The 19790-nt window shown below is 57.6% G+C and overlaps 1 protein-coding gene across 1 annotated transcript in view; it reads left to right on the forward strand.

Annotated features, from left to right (window-relative positions):
* NIBAN2 (niban apoptosis regulator 2) overlaps positions 1-19790 on the forward strand; it is a 50145-nt gene that overhangs the window by 22120 nt on the left and 8235 nt on the right. The window contains exons 2-5 of the mRNA XM_037157521.2: positions 6354-6484; positions 13005-13133; positions 15075-15180; positions 16355-16522. Of these exons, the coding sequence (XP_037013416.2) occupies positions 6354-6484; positions 13005-13133; positions 15075-15180; positions 16355-16522 (534 nt within the window). The remainder of the gene's footprint in view (positions 1-6353; positions 6485-13004; positions 13134-15074; positions 15181-16354; positions 16523-19790) is intronic.

Genomic DNA, 19790 nt, shown 5'->3' on the forward strand with positions numbered 1-19790 from the left:
TGATCCAGGTGAAAGATTTAGCTTAGGTGTGCCATGTGCTGGGCTTTGGGAGGGCCACGAGAAAGCACAGAGACCCCTTAGCTTGGCATTCCAGACCTCCCAGGGTATCCCCTTTCCAGGTCCTTTCTCCAAGGACCCAACTCTCCTTCCTCCCTCCCATTCTCAGCTCAACAAGTACTTTTGTCTCTGTGAGCCTCAGTTTCCCCATGTGAGCAGTGGCTCAGTACCCATCTCCTCCCCATCCAGAGTCTGCAGGGGACTTCAGGCCACCCGGGGCCTCCCCAGTTCTTACCCAGCCCCCACTATCTGAACGCAGGAAGTAGCGTGATCCTTAACATTGTCAGTTTGGAAAATCAGAGATTAACGTCCTTCCGGCTGCTGTCGATGCAGGTCCTGGGGATGGGGGGCGGTGGCTGCCTGGCTTCTGTTTCGGGGGGTTCCTCTCTGGGTTAGAAGCTCGGACAAGAGGCATTTTGTAGGAGACCCCATTAGTGACGTGTGTTCTCCTCGTCAGGGTAAAGCGCTTTACTTTCCTTGCTCACAGAGCTTCTCATAACCCCATCAGGCATCTACTGTTGTGCCATCTTGTGGAGATGGAGACAGGCTCAGAGAGGGCAAGTGCCTTGGCCAAAGCCACATAGCTAGCAGATGACAGAGCTGGGTCTTGACCCCAGAGCACGTGCGCCCAGAGGAGATGGCGCTGACTCTTGTCCCCCCACCTAACCTCCATCCTTCTGTTCAGCCTGGTGTGTGTGTGGGGAGGGTACTGTGGTCAGCTCCCTCTCGGAGCTGATTCACCAGCAGCTCAGCGGAGGTGCTGGGCCAGCATCCTGGTCAGCTCCCGGGGTCAGGACAACACTGATTAGATCGTCATTCAGATTTTAGATCAGCTGAGCCAACAGCGACCCACCCACCCATTGCATAAGTGGAATGACTGAGGCCCAGGGAAGATGGACAAGTTAGGGTCCCGTGGGTGTGAAGGTTCTTCGCCAGCACCAACCAGGTGGGGGATGGAGCTCTCAGACCTCTGTGCTGGCTCTGGCAGAGTAGCCAATGGTATGACGTGGGGAAAGCCACTTTGCCTCTCTGAACCTCAGTCTACTCATCTGTAAAGTGGGGACAGTAAAGTCTGCTTTGCCTGCCTCTTGGGATCAGGCAAAGACCCAGCAGGAAAGTGTAAGGCAGGGCTTTGGAAGTTCCATTGCACTGCAGCGGGGGAGGTGGGAGGAGGAAGGGGCTTTGGGGTGGGACAAGGTTTGAGACCCACCTTTCTCCCTTTCAGGCTGTGTGTCTTTGAGAAAGTACCAGGGTCTCCCCAAGCCTCAGTCTCCTTATCTGTAGGGTGGGCACAACACTATCTGTTTGTATTTGCTGTTGAACATGTGTATGTGTTCTAAAGAGGCTAGCACACCCAGTAAACTGTGGGAGTTCTGGGGGCACAGTTAGGGGGCCTTGCTGGTGAAAAGGTGCCTGAGTCACCCTTGATGGTCCCAAAGGGGACAGGCTTTGTGGACAGGGTTCCAGTCATCTGGGGGCAGATCTGTCGTAAGATCCAGGGATGTAAGATACAAGATCCCTTTCCAACCAGTTCACTGAAGGTGTGACTCAGGCCCGCTCCCAGAATTCAGGGGCTGCCCTCCTGGCTGGTGAGGGAATCGGGGACCCCCCCACGGGTGGGCCCTGTCTATGACAACCTCTGGCACAGCACGCGAGGCTTTTGGTGACTGACAGAGAGAAGAGACCTTCCGGGAGCCACCGAGCTTTCAGGTTCACATGCCTGTGAAATGGGGGGCTTAATTCAGCGTGTTCATTTCTGGGGCCATCTGAAGAGTCTGCGTGTGTGTCTTGGGCCCTCCAGATTCTGTGGAACGTGCTGGCAGAGGGGCACAAAGGGGGCAGCGATTGGCTCCGGGCACTGGCAGGCGCAGACGATTCTGCTGGGGACCTCTCCCAGGTCAGGCGGGAGCCCGAGTTCCGGGGTGTTCCTCGCACCCACCTGGCCTGCCCTTCCCACTCCCACCCTTTGCTGCGTGGTCCCTTTGTCCTCCTGGGCTCTCCCCTCGTCTGGTCTCTGTCTGTGGAAGACTTACCCACACTGACCATTTTTATTATTTTGTGATTGTTTCCCTGGTTGTTTTTAGAGAAAGCCATTTTGTTTTTTGGATTTGTCAAACTATTCAAGTTATACCTGTGGGTGACAATGTTAGTCCCTTACAGGCTGAGTACGGTGATGATTAATGATGACATTTATGGAGGCCTGACCTGCCAGCCCTGGGAGCGGCTTCCGTGATGCCCGTTCTGCAGACGAGGAGCTGAGGTCCTGAGAGAACCGGGCAGCCGCTGGGCTGGGGTCCAGCAGAACTGGGACTCCTTCGCCCACCCTGTGCTCCTCTCTGGGAGGCTGGGGGCCTGGGCCTGGAGGGCAGGCTCCCTCAGTCCCACTACCTTCTCCCACAGGACCTGCGCTGAGTTGGTGCAGGGAGGAGGGTTTGGGGGGGCAGATGTGGAAGGTAGGTGAGGCCAGCACACCCCCTCAGAGCAACTGGATCCCTACAACGAGTGTTCCTGGGCGAGGACCCCCGAGGGTTGGCCCTGCTTCTGTTTAGCCCTCTGGGCTGGGGTGGGGGCTGTCCCGCGGAGCCCAGTGAACTGGGGTCAGAGCCAGGATCAGGAGGGGGTCAGCAGGCTGCTGCTCGAACTCGGAGTGCCTCAGTCTGGCTGTGAGAGCTCAGATGTAACCCTCACCCTCTCTGGTTGTGAGCCTTGGTCTTGGAGAACCCAAGTCCACAGAGTATGGTGTCTCCAAAAGCTGTGGAAGGAAGAGGAGCCAGTGTGGGCAGGTGTGCAGGAGAGTGGGGCGCCTGAGGCCTCGGGGACCACCCACAGACACCCGCGCAGGGACGTGACAGTGGGAATTCAAGTTGTGAAATCCATGTGGCAGCTCCGGTGATGCAGCCCCTGCAGGGAGGCAGGAGGGGGAAGTGGGGTGCTGAGTAGTGTTTCTGGCCAGAGACCCTGTTCAGGGCTTCCCGGCTGCCAGCTCTTTGTCATGGATGGGGCCGGACCCCTGCCACTCCTGCCTCTCCAAGGTCCAGACTCCTCATTCTCTGCCTTCCTGTGGTGCTTCCTTTGTATCAGCTTGGGGTCGTCCCTCCCAAGCTGACTTAGGACGAGTCTCAAGAATGTGCTCGGGGCTACCTCTGCCGAGAAGCTACCGTGGCCGTTCCCCCACAGGCTTCCCTTTCCTGCACCTCCTTTGCTGCCCAGCTCCCTGGCAACGCCACCTCTTAGTCCTTAACCCTTTGGGGAGTGCCATTGCCCCCACCCTCACCCGGCCTTTCCAGTCCAGTGGGGCCTGGAACAGAGCAGGCCCTCAGTAACCATTTGGTGATGGACCCTTGCCCCCAGCACCTGCCGGTGCCAGGACACAAGGGGTGAGCTAAGGGGACCCAATGGTGACCGAAAGGGCACGAGGCCACAGTCAGTCCTTGGACCCATACGAGCATCCTAATCTATTTGGGTCCCGAGTCCGAGAGCAAGGCTGGGTAGGGAGAGACCCCGTGCTCTTCGGTCTGGTTCTGGAATTTTGGGGAGCAAAGGGTTTTTCTGAAAGCGGGTCAGATCTGTACAGTTCTGGAGTTCGGAGAGCAAGGCACGCCTGCAATCGCAGCTGGGCGGGATGGGGGCAGGGCTGCTGCCCTCCAGGGGTGCGTGGCGCGTGGGGCTGCTTCCTCTCATCCTCCACTGAGTGAGGCCCCCTGAGTTTCAACTTGCACCCTGTCCTCTCCCCACCTGCTGCCTGGTGACTTCTCCCCCGGCCCCCCAGTCCCACACTCCTGGACCCTGGTCCTGCAGCCTTACTTGAGTAACGCGAGAGGTCTGGCATGAATCTCATCACCTCCCAGCCCCCCGGCCCCTCTCAGCCCGGATGTTTCAGGTCTGTTGGCTTCACGTTTGCCTTCTGGCTCTGTCTGGGTCACCCCGTTCGGGCTGTCACTTCCTCGGCCTCTGCTGGCTTCCTCTCCAGCCCACAGCCCCACCCAGCCCGGGCCTCCACGCCGCTGGTCCCTCCATGGGGTGATGCCCGGGCCTCCACTTGGCTGGACTTGCCCTTCCTGTCCTCTGTCCTCGTCTGGCCCTCTACACCCTGCCTGGATGCGGTGTCTTTGCTGACGCTGCAGATGGGACCCTGGTTCAGCTTCCTCCAGGAGCTGACTCCCTGAGAGGCAGGGCGGATTCCTGCCCTTCTAGCAATAATGCTCTGTGTGAGGCCGGCTGCGCCAGGGCTGGCCCAGGCCTCCGAGAGCGGTGGCTGCAGGACCCTCGAGACTGGAGGGCCCGAGCCTCCGCATCCTGCACACTGAGAGCTGGCCCGCTGGGAGCCAGGCTGCTTGGGATGCAACCCCTGGTCGAGACTGTGTGGGCTGATGGCAGAGAACTGGACTGTCCTCTTTTGGGCCCGGGAGCCCCCTCACCCCTAAAATGGGAAGACAAAAGTCCTGACTCCCTAGGGTTTTTTGGAAGAGTCTTTGGGATCTTGTAAAAAACTTGCCCATCACTGGCTCGGGTTAACGATCATTGGTAACTGTTAGGATGAGAATTTTGTGATTTACCAACATCTTTGTCATCGGGACCCTGTTTTCTCTCACTGACCCTGATTCGTTTCCCATCTCTCCCACCCACCCCCTCCCAACCCCCCACTCGCCTCATCTTTTCAAAAACAATTCCCATGGCCTTTTGGCCTTTGAGAGAGTTCTGGTTGTTTATGGTTTTTAAGAAATAGGCGTTCACAGTGAATCCCTCATTGGTCCTCCTTGTCCTCTTCCCAAGTCAGGGTCCAGACCGACACGGCTCATTCCAGGAAAGGCGAGCACAGGCAGGTCTGCGCCCGTGGAGGGGTTTCCACGGGCCGAGCTGCGCCCGGAGGGAGGGCAGGGGGTGGCTGGCCTGAGACCCAGGTGGGGATGTGGCCCACACTGTTATTAGCCTTCCTGCCCAGCTACCACCCCCTAGCCTGGCCTCCGGGCCACATCCCAGCTGTACCACCTGCTAGCTGTGTGACCTTGTGCCAAAGACTTAACCTCTCTGAGTCTCAGTTTTCTCCTCTGAAATGGGGTGGCCCTGCCCTACCTGGCAAAGCCATTGAGAGGAGTGAATGAAATGCTGTCCTGTCCAGGTGCCCTCTGTACCCAGGGACCAGCCATGGGAGGGACAGTGTCACATAAGCCCCTTCTCCTTCAAGAACAGACCTTGAAAATTGGAATCCAAGACTGTCATAGGTAGCAGGGCCTGTCCATTATTGAGTCCAGTCCTCTCGGTGTGCAGGGGGAAACTGAGGCCCAGAAAGATTGCTGCACAGTGGGCAGCACACACCCCCGGTTGGCGGGACTCAGCACCAGGAAGTCTCTCCCAAGGAGAGGGCCCCCTTGCCGTGGGTCACAGCCCTCTCTGGGCCTCAGTTTCTTCGTCCGTACATAGGGATGTCCTGGCAGTGTGAGCATGGAGCATCCAGCCTGCGCTGGGCCTGCTCTGGAGGCCGCAGTACTTGCCGTCTCTATCCAGAAACTGCTTTGGCGGACGACAGAAGCAAACGGCCAATGTAAGCACAAAGGCTGTGATCCTGTAGCTGAGTCAGTTTTAGAATGCTTATCCTTTACCGTGAGGAGGATCGTGCTTGTAAAAGAGGTCCAATGCCGTTAAAGTGACAGGTAGTGGAAGGGACTTTGTGCTCATCGTCCCCACGCCTGGAGGCCCCGCCTTCACAATCTGGAGTTTGTCTTTCCCAACCCTTCCCAACCCTTCCCGTAAGTGTCTGGGCACAAACAGTCGCTGTGCACGAACAGGGGTCACTTTCAGTGACAGGATGTTCAACGTGTGATTCCGTAACTCCCTTTTCTTTATGTGGCAGGGTGTGGACACCTGCCCTTTGTCGGTACACGCACCTGCAGGCCCCCCTCCGTCTCCTCCCTTACGACTTTGTCATTGTGCCCACAGCCCCTGTTCCCAGCACCCCCAGCCCCAGGGTCAGGTACCTGTCCCTCCATATGCTGGTCTGACAGGGACAATGGAATCTTGGTCCCATTCCCATTTGATAGGCGACTGTGAGGCTGAGTGTCTTTGTCCCTTGGTTCCTGGTGATGTCCCTGTCTGGGGTCATGGCCCACTTCCCTGTCTGGAGGTTCACCCAGGTGTGTGCAGGAAACACACGATTCTGCTCAGAAATGCAATGCTGACAAGAGCAAACAACTTTACGGGCAGGAATTTGGGGTGTTGTGGCGGCTCCTCCCTGGGGCAGGGTTGCTGCATGTGTACATGACCACAATGACCTCAGTCTGTTTGTCCTCTCCTTCCAGAGAAAACCAAGAAGATCCTGACGGAGTTCCTCCAGTTTTATGAGGACCAATATGGCGTTGCCCTGTTCAACAGCATGCGCCACGAGATTGAGGGCACCGGGGCGCCGCAGGCCCAGCTGCTCTGGCGAAAGGTGAGAGGCGCGGAGCCGGGGACAGGCCGGGCTCTGGTCCGGGTGCTGACATCACTGACCACATGGTCTCCAGCCAGTGCCTTCCTTCTCTGGGCCTCAATTTCCCACTGTTGCCCTGATGGTCTCTAAGGGCCCCACCCACCTTCTGAATAGACAGATGACCTGGCTCCAAGGTCCTTTGTCGCTGTGGGTGACTCCCACCAGCTCCACCCCTGCAGCACTTGGGCTCCAGAGTCATTTCCATGGGCCTGGATTCCAGCCAAAGCCTTTTCTTATTGGCTTTGTGTCTGTGAACAAATCACTTCGCCTCAGAGAGTCTCAGTCTACTCTGTAAAATGGGACCAGCACCCTCCTGCACAGGATGGTTATAAGAGTTAAAGGTTCGAGTCAGCCGGCTGCCTGGGGCAGGGAGGGTGTTTGGTGAGTGCCGCTGACACTGTCATTGTCACTGGCCTTGTCATTATCTCATTGTTAGTAGTAGGATTGCATTGGCCAACATTTGTCTATTGAGGGGTTGGAAGCTCCCTTCGAGGTGCTGGGGCCAGTGTCGTAGGAGGGATGGAGTCTGGATCCCTGGGGTCTGGTAGGAAAGGACTCGGGGACCTGGGTTCCAGTTCTCTCAGTTGGTTGGACAGCCCTCAAGGCCCAGTGTCCCCATCTGACAAGTGGGCACCTCCTGCCTCGGGCTATGGCGCAGGTCTGGTGAGAAGACCGCTGGTGTGTGGTCAGGGCAGATAGGGTCACGGAGGGGGGTGTGAGTTCTGACCACTGTGGCTTCACCTGACTGAGCCTTGGTTTCTCTGTTTGTCAGATGGCATCTAGGGAGGAATCAGAGCAGCTTCATGGAGGGGTCAGGGCTCCGTGGGGCAGATGGGCATGGGCGTGCAGGGGAGGCAGTGGAGTGGAGAGGCCTGGCACTGGGATTTCCATTTCATCTCATTTCATTCCACCCTGCATCCTCCCCCAAACCACGTGAGACTGAAAATGTGCCTGTTTACCCAGAGACCAAAGGGGTGGAGCTGGCGGCACTAGACTTGGCTCTGAGGGTTTATCACCCTTTGGTGCCATCTCTGTAGGAGGAACCGCTGGAGGCATTAGCTGCTGGGGTTGTGGGGGTGGGTGAAGAGAGAGCTGCTGCTGATACCGAGGATCACATTGTAAGAAAGAGCGGCAGGCCCCATGTCGGGGGGGCCCCTGACTGTGTCGGGTCAGGAGCTGGGGCCATGCTGCCCCTGCTGGCCCCGCAGACACTTCATAGCCCAGACAGTAAACAGCTGTTTACACAATCAAGTGGGCGCTCCCAAGGAGACGACCAGGTGAACGCAGACACAGGGGGCCTGGTCTCATCTGGGTTGACCCCGAGGGCTTCCTGGAAGAAGGGCCATCTCAGCTGAGGACCCAAGGGGGAAGGTGAACCTGGCTGCAGCGATGGCACGGGCAAAGCCCCAGGGCTGAGTCGTTAAACTGTTACAGAACAGGGTGGGAAGTAGGGCTGAATGCTATAAAAGACCCCCCTTTTTCTCCAGGGGTTCCTCCCCTATACTAGGTTCACTTTGCCTGCTTCCATAGGAAAGACGTCTCTCAATACTAGAGATCAGTGAAAAGGGAAGGAATTATTGAAAAGTTATACAGACCAAAGTTCTTTAGAATACCCACAAATGCACACAGTCCTTCCTTCTCCCTCTGTCCAGTCCAGGGTACCACATCTCAGGAAAGAAGTAGAAGACTGTGATTCAGGCCCGCAGCACCATCCACATGGCAAAAAGGGAGCAATTCCAAAGCTGCGCGGTCACTGAAAAGACCCGTGGTCCCCAAAAGAGACCCCCACATGGCTGCCTCCCCTGGGCTTACATCCCAGTGCCAATCTTCCTCTGTAGCCTCATTTCTGGCTCCTCCCTCATCATTGGCTCCTAAGTTTGGAGCCAATTACCTTCAAACTCTTCTGGACCTCATTACAAATCTCTATTTCGGGCCCCCCTCTTGGCTGCACCCTGTTACAAATTTCTCCTTTCAGATATAAAACCCCTTTATAATTATATAAAGGGCAATGGACGAAGGTCTTATCTTCTTGTAACTACTTCCGGCTGAACATGGATGTCGTCCTACCTACCTTTGGGTTAGGGGTGCTCTGAAGGGGTGGGTGCAGCACAGAGGAAGTTCTTCCTATACGGGGAAGGACCTTATAGAATCCAGGTCAGCTGGTTGTCACCAGCCTTTGGACACCAAGCCTCAGGCTGAAACACTTATCAGCCCTGAATGACCCTTTCTGGGTCCCAAGTAACAAAGGCGTTCTCCCCAACTAGTTACAGGTGACCTTCCCTAGGCCTTAGAGGTGACCTTAACTAGTTCTTCAGATACAGAGGATTTCTGATCAGAAACACAACCAAATTGAAACCACATTCTCATAAAACCATCAAATGAGTAGCTGAGGTTTTCTTTCCTTCAGGTTTAAAACTTTCACAACCTTTCCTACATAGTTTTACCCATCCAGATTTAACCATAATTCATTTTTAATCCCTGGTCCTTTCCCACACTGGGAAGGACTATACTTAAGCTAAGTACTTAAACTCAGTATCTGGCAGTCAAAAGTCCCTAGATTCACAGGGACATCCTACAGCTTTCTGAAGCTTACTTCTTGCAAACACCCTATAAATCAGATGGGCACCCTTGGACCCCAGTTTATGACCTTCAGAACCAGAGCCCTCCTTATCAGAACAAGTTACACAGAGAATCTGACTGGTGCAGTGCCCACACAGCAGCAACACACAGCCCATAATCTGAAGAGAGCCCTTAGCCCTCCACCTTGCCCAGTTCCAACATGGCGGGACTGTCATGTGACCCATCATCCAAGATGGCAGCGCCCATGTATGCTGGGTCATCCAAGATGGCAGCGCCTCATGCATGACCTGTCCTCCATGGTGGGGCACTCACGTGGCTCATCCTGCATTTTACCCAAAATGGCGGTGCCCCCACATAGCTTTGCCGTCCAATCCCCAACGTACATTCAGGGTCAGCTTACAGAGCCTAGGGGTTTTATTTCTCCCCAGACCTGAGCGCAGGTTCCCTTAGTGCCACCTGGGCTCACCGAAACTAAGTGAGCAGACAGGGGCAGCCTGGAAGCAGCATATTAACCAAACCCTTATCCACAACTCCATTATTCCAAAACAGTGTTCAGAAACAAATTTCAACCAAACCATTTCATGTCTCTGCTCCCTTCCCTGTTTCCTTTCCTTTTCACCCTTCTGGCTTGTTTAGGCGGCCGATGCCCTCAGGAGTGCAGAGAAATTCTCAGAGACTGGGAAGATTCCTAAGTTCCACTCTCCCACACCTGAGGGGGTTGGTCTTCCATGGGCAATTATTGTCCCATCTGGGTCACCAAAACCTGTGACAGAACAGACCAGGGGATGGGGCTGAATGCTATAAAAGACCCCCCTTTTTTCTCCGGGAGTTCCTCCCCCATACTAGGTTCGCTTTGCCTGTTGCCAGAGGAAAGATATCCCTCAAAACCAGAGATCAGTGAAAAGGAAAGGAATTATTATTTATTTAAAAGTTATACAGACCAAAGTTCTTTAGAATACCCACAAATGAACACAGTCCTTCCTTCTCCCTCTGTCTAGTCCGGGGTACCGTGTCTCAGGAAAGAAGTAGAAGTCTGTGATTCAGGCCCGCAGCACCATCCACGTGGCAAAAAAAAAAGGGAGCACTTCCAAAGCTGCGTGGTCACTGAAAAGCTGCGTGGCCCCCAAAAGAGACCCCACAATGGCTGCCTCGCCTGGATTTAAATCCTCGAGCAGATCTTCCTCTGCAGCCTCATTTCTGGCTCCGCCCACAATTGGCCACAGCTGCGAGCATTCCAGGCAGGTGTGGCCCTGTGGTGTGGAGCCAATTATCTCCAAGCTCTTCTGGACCTCATTACAAATCTCTGTTTGGGGCCCCCTCTTGGATGCACCCTGTTACAAAACGTCTTGCCCAGGGTGGTGGAGGCAGGACACCAGCCAGGTTCCAGATTCCCAGCCAAAGGCTCTTCCTGCCTCGACTCCCGGCCTCCTTGGGGTAGAGGGTCGCTCAGGGCTGTGTGTCAGAGATGCTCAGAGCGGCACTTTGATTCTGGACCCAGAAAAGATCGGTCCCCTGGTGTCATGGCAACCGCCCGATCCCCCTGAAGACAGAGGGCGAGTGTTTGGCAGGTGCACACTTGTGCAGTAGGGAAGGAGGCAGGCGAGCTGCTTCAAGTGGGCAGAACTGCAATTGTCCCCTATTTGAAAAGAAACGTCACAGGGATCCCGGCCCCAAAAACCCAACATAGAAGCGGGGACTGGCTGATGACACTGAGCTTTTACTCTGTGTGAGACATGCCCTCACTGCTCACAAGGGTGCATAGTCATTGTGGGAAAACAGAATTCACACGTAAGCAAGACGAGTCAAGAGAAATCATCCACCATCCCTGGGAGGTAGGGAGTTTTGCTCCCCTTTTGCCTTTCAGGAACCTGGCCATCGCGGTGTGAAGTCAGGATGGTAATGCCACAGTAATAGAAATAATAATGTTCCTCCTCCTCATCATCACACCAATAGTTATCTTTATAAGAAAAATAATAATACAATAAAAAGTAGCGATAATACAAACAAATGAAAAAATAGCAGGTGTTTCAAGCAGGGACAGTTTGTCAGCTGGCACAGCTCTGCGCTGTCTGAGGGGCTGCAACTGTGTCTGTGCGCTCACCCTTCGCCACGCCCCCAAAGGGCCCCACCACTGTGTTGCAGCGCTTTGCAGAGTCCAAAATGTTTTGGCTGGGCTGTTGCTTCTGTCTCATTTCCTGCAGACCTTCCAATGGAAACAGAACACGACTCTGCCATTTGAAAGTCTTCAAAATAAAACCCAAACCCGCAACCAACCACCCATGATGGACTGCCCAGGACCTGGGGGTGGACACGGGCCTGGGAAGGCCTGCCCTTAGCCACAGCCTCCCCTTCCCCAGGAGGGGCTGCTGCTGGGCAGGGCCTGGGGCCAGCAGGGCTCTCAGCAGGGTGTCAGGAGAATTCTCTCTGCTCTCTTCCCAGAAGACCTGGGGACTGAGAGGTGGGTTGAGAATAGACCTTGTCTAAATATAGACCACGAGCAGCTTTGTGACTTGGGCAAAGCCGCTGCGTGGGGGTGGCAGCGGTGGCAGGGTGGCGGGTGGTGGGGGGAATCATTCTCTTTTCCTGTAAATATTTTTAACCCTGGGTAGGAAGCAGTCTGCAGGGGGTCCCATTGTTTAAGTACAATGGGCCCTCACTTTCCGAGAGTGTTTTGGTATTTCCCCTTGAGGAGTAGCAGGGAGGTTGCTGGGAAGAGGGGGCTGCGTGTGAAGAACCAGGCCTGGGGGGCGGCTTGAGAGGGCCCCCCACACCGGACTGCAGCTGCAGGCAGCCCAGAAGCCGAGCAAGGAAGCTAGGAAGGGTTAGGACCACTAACACAATGCCTCCTCCCATTATTAGCTGGGACACATTTCTTTTGCAAAGGGCATCATATTTGTTGTGGAACAGATAGAAGCTTCCGAGAAAAGGAGGAACCCTGGACTCCCTGTCTCCCCGCCCCGCCACCAGGAGTAAGCCGGCTCGCTCCCTCGCAGCCTGTGTCTCCTTTCCTGCAGTGTCCTGGTGCCAGTCTGCTCTGGAAACACCCTCTCAGGAGGCCACCTCGTCCTCCTCCCCAAATAAGCCAGCCGTGGGGCTGGCAGACTGACCCAGACCGAGTAACCCCAACAGTGGTCAGGGCCTCTCGGCGGGGTGTGAGCTGCACGCACTTTCCACCACCGCGCGTTGCGTGCGCTACCCTCTTGCAGAGTCCTCGAAAGTCACTGCTGTCACTGTCCCATTTTACAGAAGAGGAGGCTGAGGCTCAGAGAGGTGATGTGACAGGCTTGACGGCACACCGAGTCAGAGAGGTGGAGTTGAAGTTAGGGTTCTGCAGGACCGTCTGGGTGTTCGTGCCGCTGGCGCTGGTCAGCAGTCTGCCAGGGCGCCGGTGAAACGTCGGACCGGACTGAGGTCCCCCCGCGCCCCCACCCACGTTCATGGAGGCCACCCTGTCCGCTGTCAGGGCTGGGGAGGCTCTCTGGAGCCACCTTCGTCAAGCGCTTGTTGCTCTGAGGAGAAACAGGCCCAGAGCTGGGAAGAGACTTGCCCAGGTGCTCGGGCCTTCGCTGGCCTGGCCCCCGGGCATGTCCCCTCTGCTGGAGTGACTGTCCCGCAGAGAAAGTCCCAGACCCGTCCTGAGGCGGCCGAGCCTGCTAGGGCCCGGACAGAGTGGGGTCCTGTCCGAGTTCTGAATCGTGGTGCGTGGCCTGGGTTCCAGTGCTGCCGTCCCCGCACCCCTTCGTGGCCTTGAGCCTCTCTGTCCTCCTTTGCCAAGTGGGTGAGCAGCACCCTGTCTTCGAGGCCTCCCTGGGTGGGCGCACAGGCGCTGTGGCCCGGACCGCCACCTTGTCAGAGGACCCACTGTCTCGCCGGCCTCACTCCTCGCCCTCTTCCCCACCAGGTTCCACTGGACGAGCGCATCATCTTCTCGGGGAACCTATTCCAGTACCAGGAGGACAGCAAGAAGTGGAGGAACCGCTTCAGCCTCGTGCCCCACAACTATGGGCTGGTCCTCTACGAGAACAAAGTGGTGAGGCCGCCACCCCATCGGCTCGGTGCCTGGCACTGAGCCCCAGCCAGGGCTTCTTCCCCTCCCCCGAGGTGCCTCCCCTCCCCCGCTGTCCTCCTTCACAGTGGTGATCACGGCAAGCCCCCTACTCCTAAATCTGAGACTCCAGACCTCCACCCTCAGCTGCCATCCACCCCCCACCTGCCGTCTGCAGGGCCAAAGCAGAACGTCGGCACCCTCCCCCCCGTCCCACCTCCCACACCTGCTTGCTTAGGGTCCCCCCTCTAAATTTCATCCATCCAGACATCCCGCTCTCTGGTGCCCCCACAACCAACTCCCTAGCTCTACCCATCCTGTCGACTCTCTCAAGTCCTTCCAGATCTCATCAGATTTCCAGGGCCTCCTCCCCCTCAGCCTCCTTGCTGGCTGAGCCTCCTCTGACCCCTACCTTCCTCACTCTTCAACTGCTTATACCTGGGTGGTGTTCCTATCTTTTTCCTTCCTGATTTCCCCCTTGCAGTTCCCTGCACGGCTGCAGGACTGTGCGTCTGCTGAGTGTTTTTGGGCCCTGGAGGCAGCCCCACCTGGTTGAGCCACGGACCAGGTGCTTCTTCCACCAGATGTTTCTCCAGAGCAACCAGAGGCCAGGCTGGGGCCCTTGGTCTCCGGGTCAGTCAGTGTTAGAGCAGCGGAGTCAGGAGCAGCCTGTTGCCCCAGGCGAGTGGTTCTCGCATGGATGGAGTTCCACGGGCCTGGCTTGGCAGGCTTGCTGAAAACTAGGTTGCTTGCTGGGCCTGCCCCAGTTTGACCCACGGCTGGACCGCGGTCAATAGTTTGCAGGTCTAACAAGTTTTCAGGTGCTGTGGATGGTCTGGGACCACATTTGGCCGATGATCAGTGCCCCAGGAGGTCCCAGCTACTCTCGAGAAATGCGTTGAGCCCTGACTGGTGTGGCTCAGTGGGTTGGGTGCCTTGCCCCAAACTGAAAGGGTCGCGGGTTTGATTCCTGGTCAGGGTGCATGCCTGGGCTGCGGGCCTGGTCCTCAGTTAGGGGCATGCGAGAGGCGACCAGTGGCACATCGATGTTTCTGTGTCTTTTTTGCCCTCTCTTCCCCTCTCTCTAAAAATAAGTAAACAAGATCTTTAAAAAAAAAAACCCCAGAACTATATTGAGTAGTGACACCTAGTGGCAGGGTACAGCATGGCAGCCCTGCTGTATGAGCTACTGCCACAGACCGGCTCTTCTCCCCACTGGTGAAAGACCCGACTCTCCTCCACAGGGGACACAGGAGGTGCTCAGAACCTGGGGAGCTGGTGGACAGTCTGGGATAACGGTGGGAGACCCTGGGCTCTGGAGGCCGACGGTCCAGGATCACGTCCTCTGCCCATTCTTACCAGCTGTGTGAACTCGGGGCTAGTCATGGCGCCCCCTGTTGGACTGTGCGGGTTCTGTGAAGTGAGGCACCTGGTTTGTGGCAAACACCCGACCAGTGGTAGCTGCCGGTAATAAGAGGCGGTAGTGACCGTGGTGATGAAGATAATGACCTCAGTGCACCTGCTGCCCCTGTGGTGCCGGGCACGGTGCTGACCGTTTTGTGGGTTATGTAGCTGCTCAGTGAGACGGGGGCCATTCTTACCCTGGTTTTATAGATGTGGAGACCGAAACAGAGGTGGAGGGAGGTAGGTGGTCCTCGGCATCAGGCAGGTGGTGCCGGTGGGGTGGGATTTGAACCCAGAGCCTCAGTGCAGATTAAACCATATTGACTGTAGTGTCCACGTTGGTCAGACTCCTTTGCCTCTTCCCTGTGTCTCTCTTCCTCCTCCCTTGCTTCCTGCCCCTCTTCTTGTCCCTGCCTTGGGCAGCAGTACGGGGTAGGGTCCTGGAGCCAGCACTGGAGATGGGATTTGGCTGGGTCAGTACCCACATCCCCCCAGGGACCGTCTCTCTTGCCCTCTCCTCAGGCCTACGAGCGGCAGGTCCCGCCCCGATCTGTCATCAACAGCGCAGGCTACAAGATCCTCACCTCCGTGGACCAGTACCTGGAGCTGGTCGGCAACTCTTTACCAGGTAAGGGAGCCCCCATCCCAGGCTGAAGTGCCCTGCACAGGCCCGGGACTTGGCTGGGGGGAGGGCGGCCCTGACCCCGGAGCCCCAGGCTGGCCGTCTGCAGAAAGGCCAGCTGGACCTGCAGCTGCCGGCAGGTGCCCAGCCTCACCCGACACCTACCACCCCGAGAGGAGGCTCGAGGCCAGGAGGAGAAGCGGGGCTGGACCTGTTTCCTGCTTCCCAAGGCTTCTGATGGCAGCTAGCAGGGGGGACCTCACTGTCTGCACTTCCCTTTCCTGAGTCCTCCAGAGACTCCCGGGAGAGGAGGACGGGGCCCTGCTTTGTAAACTGCTGAGTCAGTCCTGTGCTTGGTGACCCGTCCACCCCGCCTTGTCGCAGACCCCCATAAGACTTATGGGAGCCCACCTGCCTCTTGGATGGTCCCAGGGAAACTAAAGAGGCCCCTCGTCGGGACTTGGGACTGAAGCGCCCTGAGCAGCGTAGCGCGCACTGGAGCAGGCATTTCTGGATTCCAGTTTGCGCTCCAGCTTTGTTTTGCTGTGTCTTCTCGGGCAGCCCGGCCCTGAGCGGACTGACCTTGGAGCCCTGTGCGGACCCCATGAGGTCCGTGTGCGCCGAGCCTAGCACGGGGATGCAGACAGAGCCAGGGCGCAAAGAAGAACTGTCATTGTTTCATTCCCGACAGCAGGGGCGAGGTCACAGCCCAGGACCACCTTATCTCCCTGGATCTCGAATATCCATGCAGGCAAAATAGAGACAGAAAAGTCCCCTTTTATTTTTCTCTACCCCGCCCCCTTGCCTCCCTCCCCACCTGGACATTCAAACCACACTTTGGCCTCCAGAGCTAAAATTCGAAGGGAAACCCAAGAAGGTAATGCTCAGCCCTTGAACCTGAGGGCTCTGACCATGTGTTATTTGTGCCTCCCACGCGGAGTCTGGAACCTTCCCCAAGAGGGAGTGGGTGTGACCGCACTATCAGCTCTAGAAATGGACCCAAACAGGTGCTGGGGCCCCTTGCAGCCAGGCTGTGGAGGGCACAGCAAGAAAGGGGGCTGCCGCCCCACTGCGTGCTGGTTGCCCAGGACACGCTGACCCTCTTGGGGCCCGAGCCTGCCCTCGGACGGGCCCAGGGGAACGGCTGAGGGCAGCTGCTCAGCCGGCACTGTCTCCGCAGGGACGACACCCAAATCGGGCTCTGCTCCCATCCTCAAGTGCCCCACGCAGTTCCCACTCATCCTCTGGCATCCTTATGCCCGTCACTACTACTTCTGCATGATGACGGAAGCCGAGCAGGACAAGTGGCAGGCCGTCCTGCAGGACTGCGTCCGGCACTGCAACAATGGTGAGTGGCGGTCAGGCCCCTGGGGCTGGGGGTGAGTGGCATCCCCGGGGTTGTGTGCTGAATGGCGACACCTACTGGCTGAGTGCAGTGTGACAACTCTGCTCTATGAGGAAGATGGTTTTCCTTCTGGATTTGTACGCCGCGGCAGCTGTGATGCTGCCCTCAGCCTTCTCCTTGAAGACAATTCTGTGTTGCTCGGAAGAAAGTCAGGAAATCGCCCTCAGAGGGCAGGGGCAGGGTCGCTGTGCCCTGGGACCCTGGATCCCGGAGTCACAGTCCCGAGTCTGCCATGTTCTAGCAACAGGGTCCTAGGAGGCTCGCAGCTGGCCTCTGGGAGCCTCCAAAAGTGGAGAGAGAGCCCCTCGGAGTCTGCGGGGTTTGTGAGATTACAGTGAGAATCCACGCGTGCTTGTAAAAAAAATTGTTATGTAACCTTTTCCTGTTGCCGCCGCCGACCCTAGGTGTTCTGGGGAGTTCACTTCCTCCCTCAGGTGCTCAGGGTTCCATCTGTGAAGTTATGAGGTCTCTTCCAGCTCATTCATTCAACAAACAGTTTTAGTGTTTGGGTGCAAAGGATGCAAGGAGGGAGGAAGACGTGGTTCCGGCCCCGGGCTGCTGGCAGCCTGGTGGGGGAGACAGATGTGAAACAGATGAGACCAGGGTGATGAATCACAGCTGGGCTGGGCAGGGGGGGGGCGGGGGAAGCCCCCGGGGCGCCTTGAGGGTGTGAATGTGCAGGGAGGGACTGGTCCAAACAGGAAGAGGTGATGGACCAGCTGAGAACTTCGGGATGAGTTGTCCTCTGGGGCTGGGGGGAGAGTGCCAGGCAGAGGCAGCAGCGGTGTGAGGGGTGGTCCAGAGGCAGGAGCAGTTTAGAAGGGGCCCTGAATTGGGGACCTGAAACGAGGCTGCAGGGGACACTGGGGCCAAGAGAGCCTTACAGGGAGGGCTCCAAGGAGTCTGATCAAAAAGGCTTGTGATTGTCTTCTGAGAGGCGGGTAGGGCCCCGAGGGAGGGGCAACCCAGCCCTGGACCCCAAACTGCCTTCCTAGTGATCTGGCCTTGGGGCAGCTGCGCCTGCCCCCGCCCACCCTGGCAGCCGGCCCACCTGGACTCAGCTCCCCACAGAGGTGGTGCCTCAGCTCACCCCACTTGTCCTCACAGCTCTCCGGAGCCGCCTCTGCCCTGTCTGGAATCTGCCAGGCGGAGGAACCAGGTCTTCAGTCAGGCCAACTCCTGCCACCTGGGCTGGGCCCTGCCTCCCACAAAGGGCCTCCTGTTCCCAGGTCCCTGGGGGCTGTGAGGCCAGGACTGGGTGGAGGCCATCTGGGCTCTGGCTGCCTGAACTGGGCACCCTCCCTCCTCTTCCCTTCCCCCTCCCTCCTTCTCTCCACCTCCCCGCCCCCAGCTTGGCCCAGCTCCACCCTCTTCAGGTTTCCAAGGCGAATGGCTGACCTGGCAGGGTGACCCCAGGCCAGGTGGAGGGCGGGGACAGGACCAGGTAGAGAACAGTCACGTTCCGGCCCCCTTGTGCACGGTGTAATGTTGCGTAATGTTGTTCGGAGGAATAAATGGGTTGGTTGTGGTAGAGCACTCTGCTGGTGCCTGGCACATAGCGAGCGCTCTGTGGGGGGTTGGGGGGGCCACCCTTTGGATGTTTGTTTGTGCCCCCAGGAAGGAGGGGCAGCGGGGAAGAGCTGCCAGGAGGGGTTCTGGGGCTGAGGAGGCTGGTTTTAGAGGAGCCTGCCCTCCACCCTGAGGACTGTGGGAAAGTTCTCTGCTTCCTCAGCCCGGAGACTGGGTCTGGAATCTGTGGAGCCTGCAATTGCTTGCTCTGCTCAGGGGGCTGCCAGGAAGTGGGGGGATGAGTGGGGAAGGAGGCCAGGCTGGGTGGACGCCAGCTCATCCCAGGCCCCCCCTCACATCCTGCATTCCTGGAGCAGCTGGGGGTGGCAAGTGGCAGCTGGGGCACTGAGCTGAGCCCTCAGGGTGGGCCTGGGGTGCAGAGGTCAAGGCCTCTTCCTGTCTGCTGCCCAGGACTGAGGAATGCCATTTCCTTTCTCAGCTTGACCCTCAGGACCTCCCTCCCCACCATTGCTTCCCTGCTCCCCCCCCCCCGGCAGGAAGTCTCCAGATCTGGGGTCTGAGCCTGGAGCTGTTTTCTTGAGCCAGCAGCTGCCTCTCTCTGGGGCTCTCTGGGCCTCTCTGCCCACTGGGGAAAGTGGGGCTGAGAACAGCCATTCCTCACGGGATGGAGGGGAGGGAGTGACTGTGAGGTCTCGAGGTCTCAGCCCAGGGTCCGGGTCTTGGCGGGCTCTGGCGGCCCTGACAGAGTTCCACAGACTGGGTGGCTTGAGCAACAGAAATTAATCTTGTCTCAATTCTGGAGGCTGGGAGTCCCAGACCAAGGTCTCAGCAGGTTTGTTTTCTCCTGAGGCCTCTCCCCCTGTGCCCTGCAGAGGCCTGCCTGGTCCCCCTCTGAGTCCCCTCTGAGTGCAAACATGTTCTGTGTCCGAATTTCCTTTTTATAAGGACACTAGTCATACTGGATTAGGGCCTAGACTAGTGACCTCATTTTACTTTAATTGCCCCTTTAAGTCCCTATCTCCAAATACAGCCACATTCTGAAGTGCTAGGGGTTAGGGCTTCAGCACATGAATGTGGGGGAGGGGACCCACCATTCAGCCACCAGCAGCCCAGCCAGGCTCCTTGGACGTGCTCAGGCCTGCGGACTGGAGTGGAGCCTTCCTGAGGGTCCGGTTGGCCAGAGCCATCGCCTCAATCGGTGCCTCCTCCCCGCGGCCCTGCCCTCTGCCCCGCCTCCCTCCCCCCTGGAAAGCACCCTGGACTGGCAGGCCTGCCCCTGGTGCCTGTGGAATATAAATGCCCTGAAGTGGGAGAGGCTGCAGGTAAGGCAGAGCCAGATTTTTTAGGCAAACCCTGGTCTCTGGGAGACCATGCCCCTCCTGAGCGGTTGAGGGGGTTTCTCTCCCGGCCCACCCAGGGTCTCTGGGTGGTGCTCCCACTAGAACAGCCTGGCTCTGCTCTAGTTGCTCCCGCCCTATGTCAGGTCCCTGAAGCGCAAGGGTGAGGCCCCCACCGCAGTCCAGGTTGCTGCCACTGCAAGGATGGGGGCTGGGCCTCAGTTTCCCCCGCCAAGCTCCCTTCCGGCTCCGACAGGCAGTGATTCCTGCGGTCAGCTGCACGTGGGAGGGGAGGAGTCCTCCGCACGCCAGAGAGGGGCTTTTTCTCTGTGGCCGTGACTCAG

Source organism: Artibeus jamaicensis, unplaced genomic scaffold (assembly GCF_021234435.1).
Source record: "Artibeus jamaicensis isolate MK-2021 breed Jamaican fruit bat unplaced genomic scaffold, CSHL_Jam_final contig_471, whole genome shotgun sequence".
Classification (NCBI taxonomy): domain Eukaryota; kingdom Metazoa; phylum Chordata; class Mammalia; order Chiroptera; family Phyllostomidae; genus Artibeus; species Artibeus jamaicensis.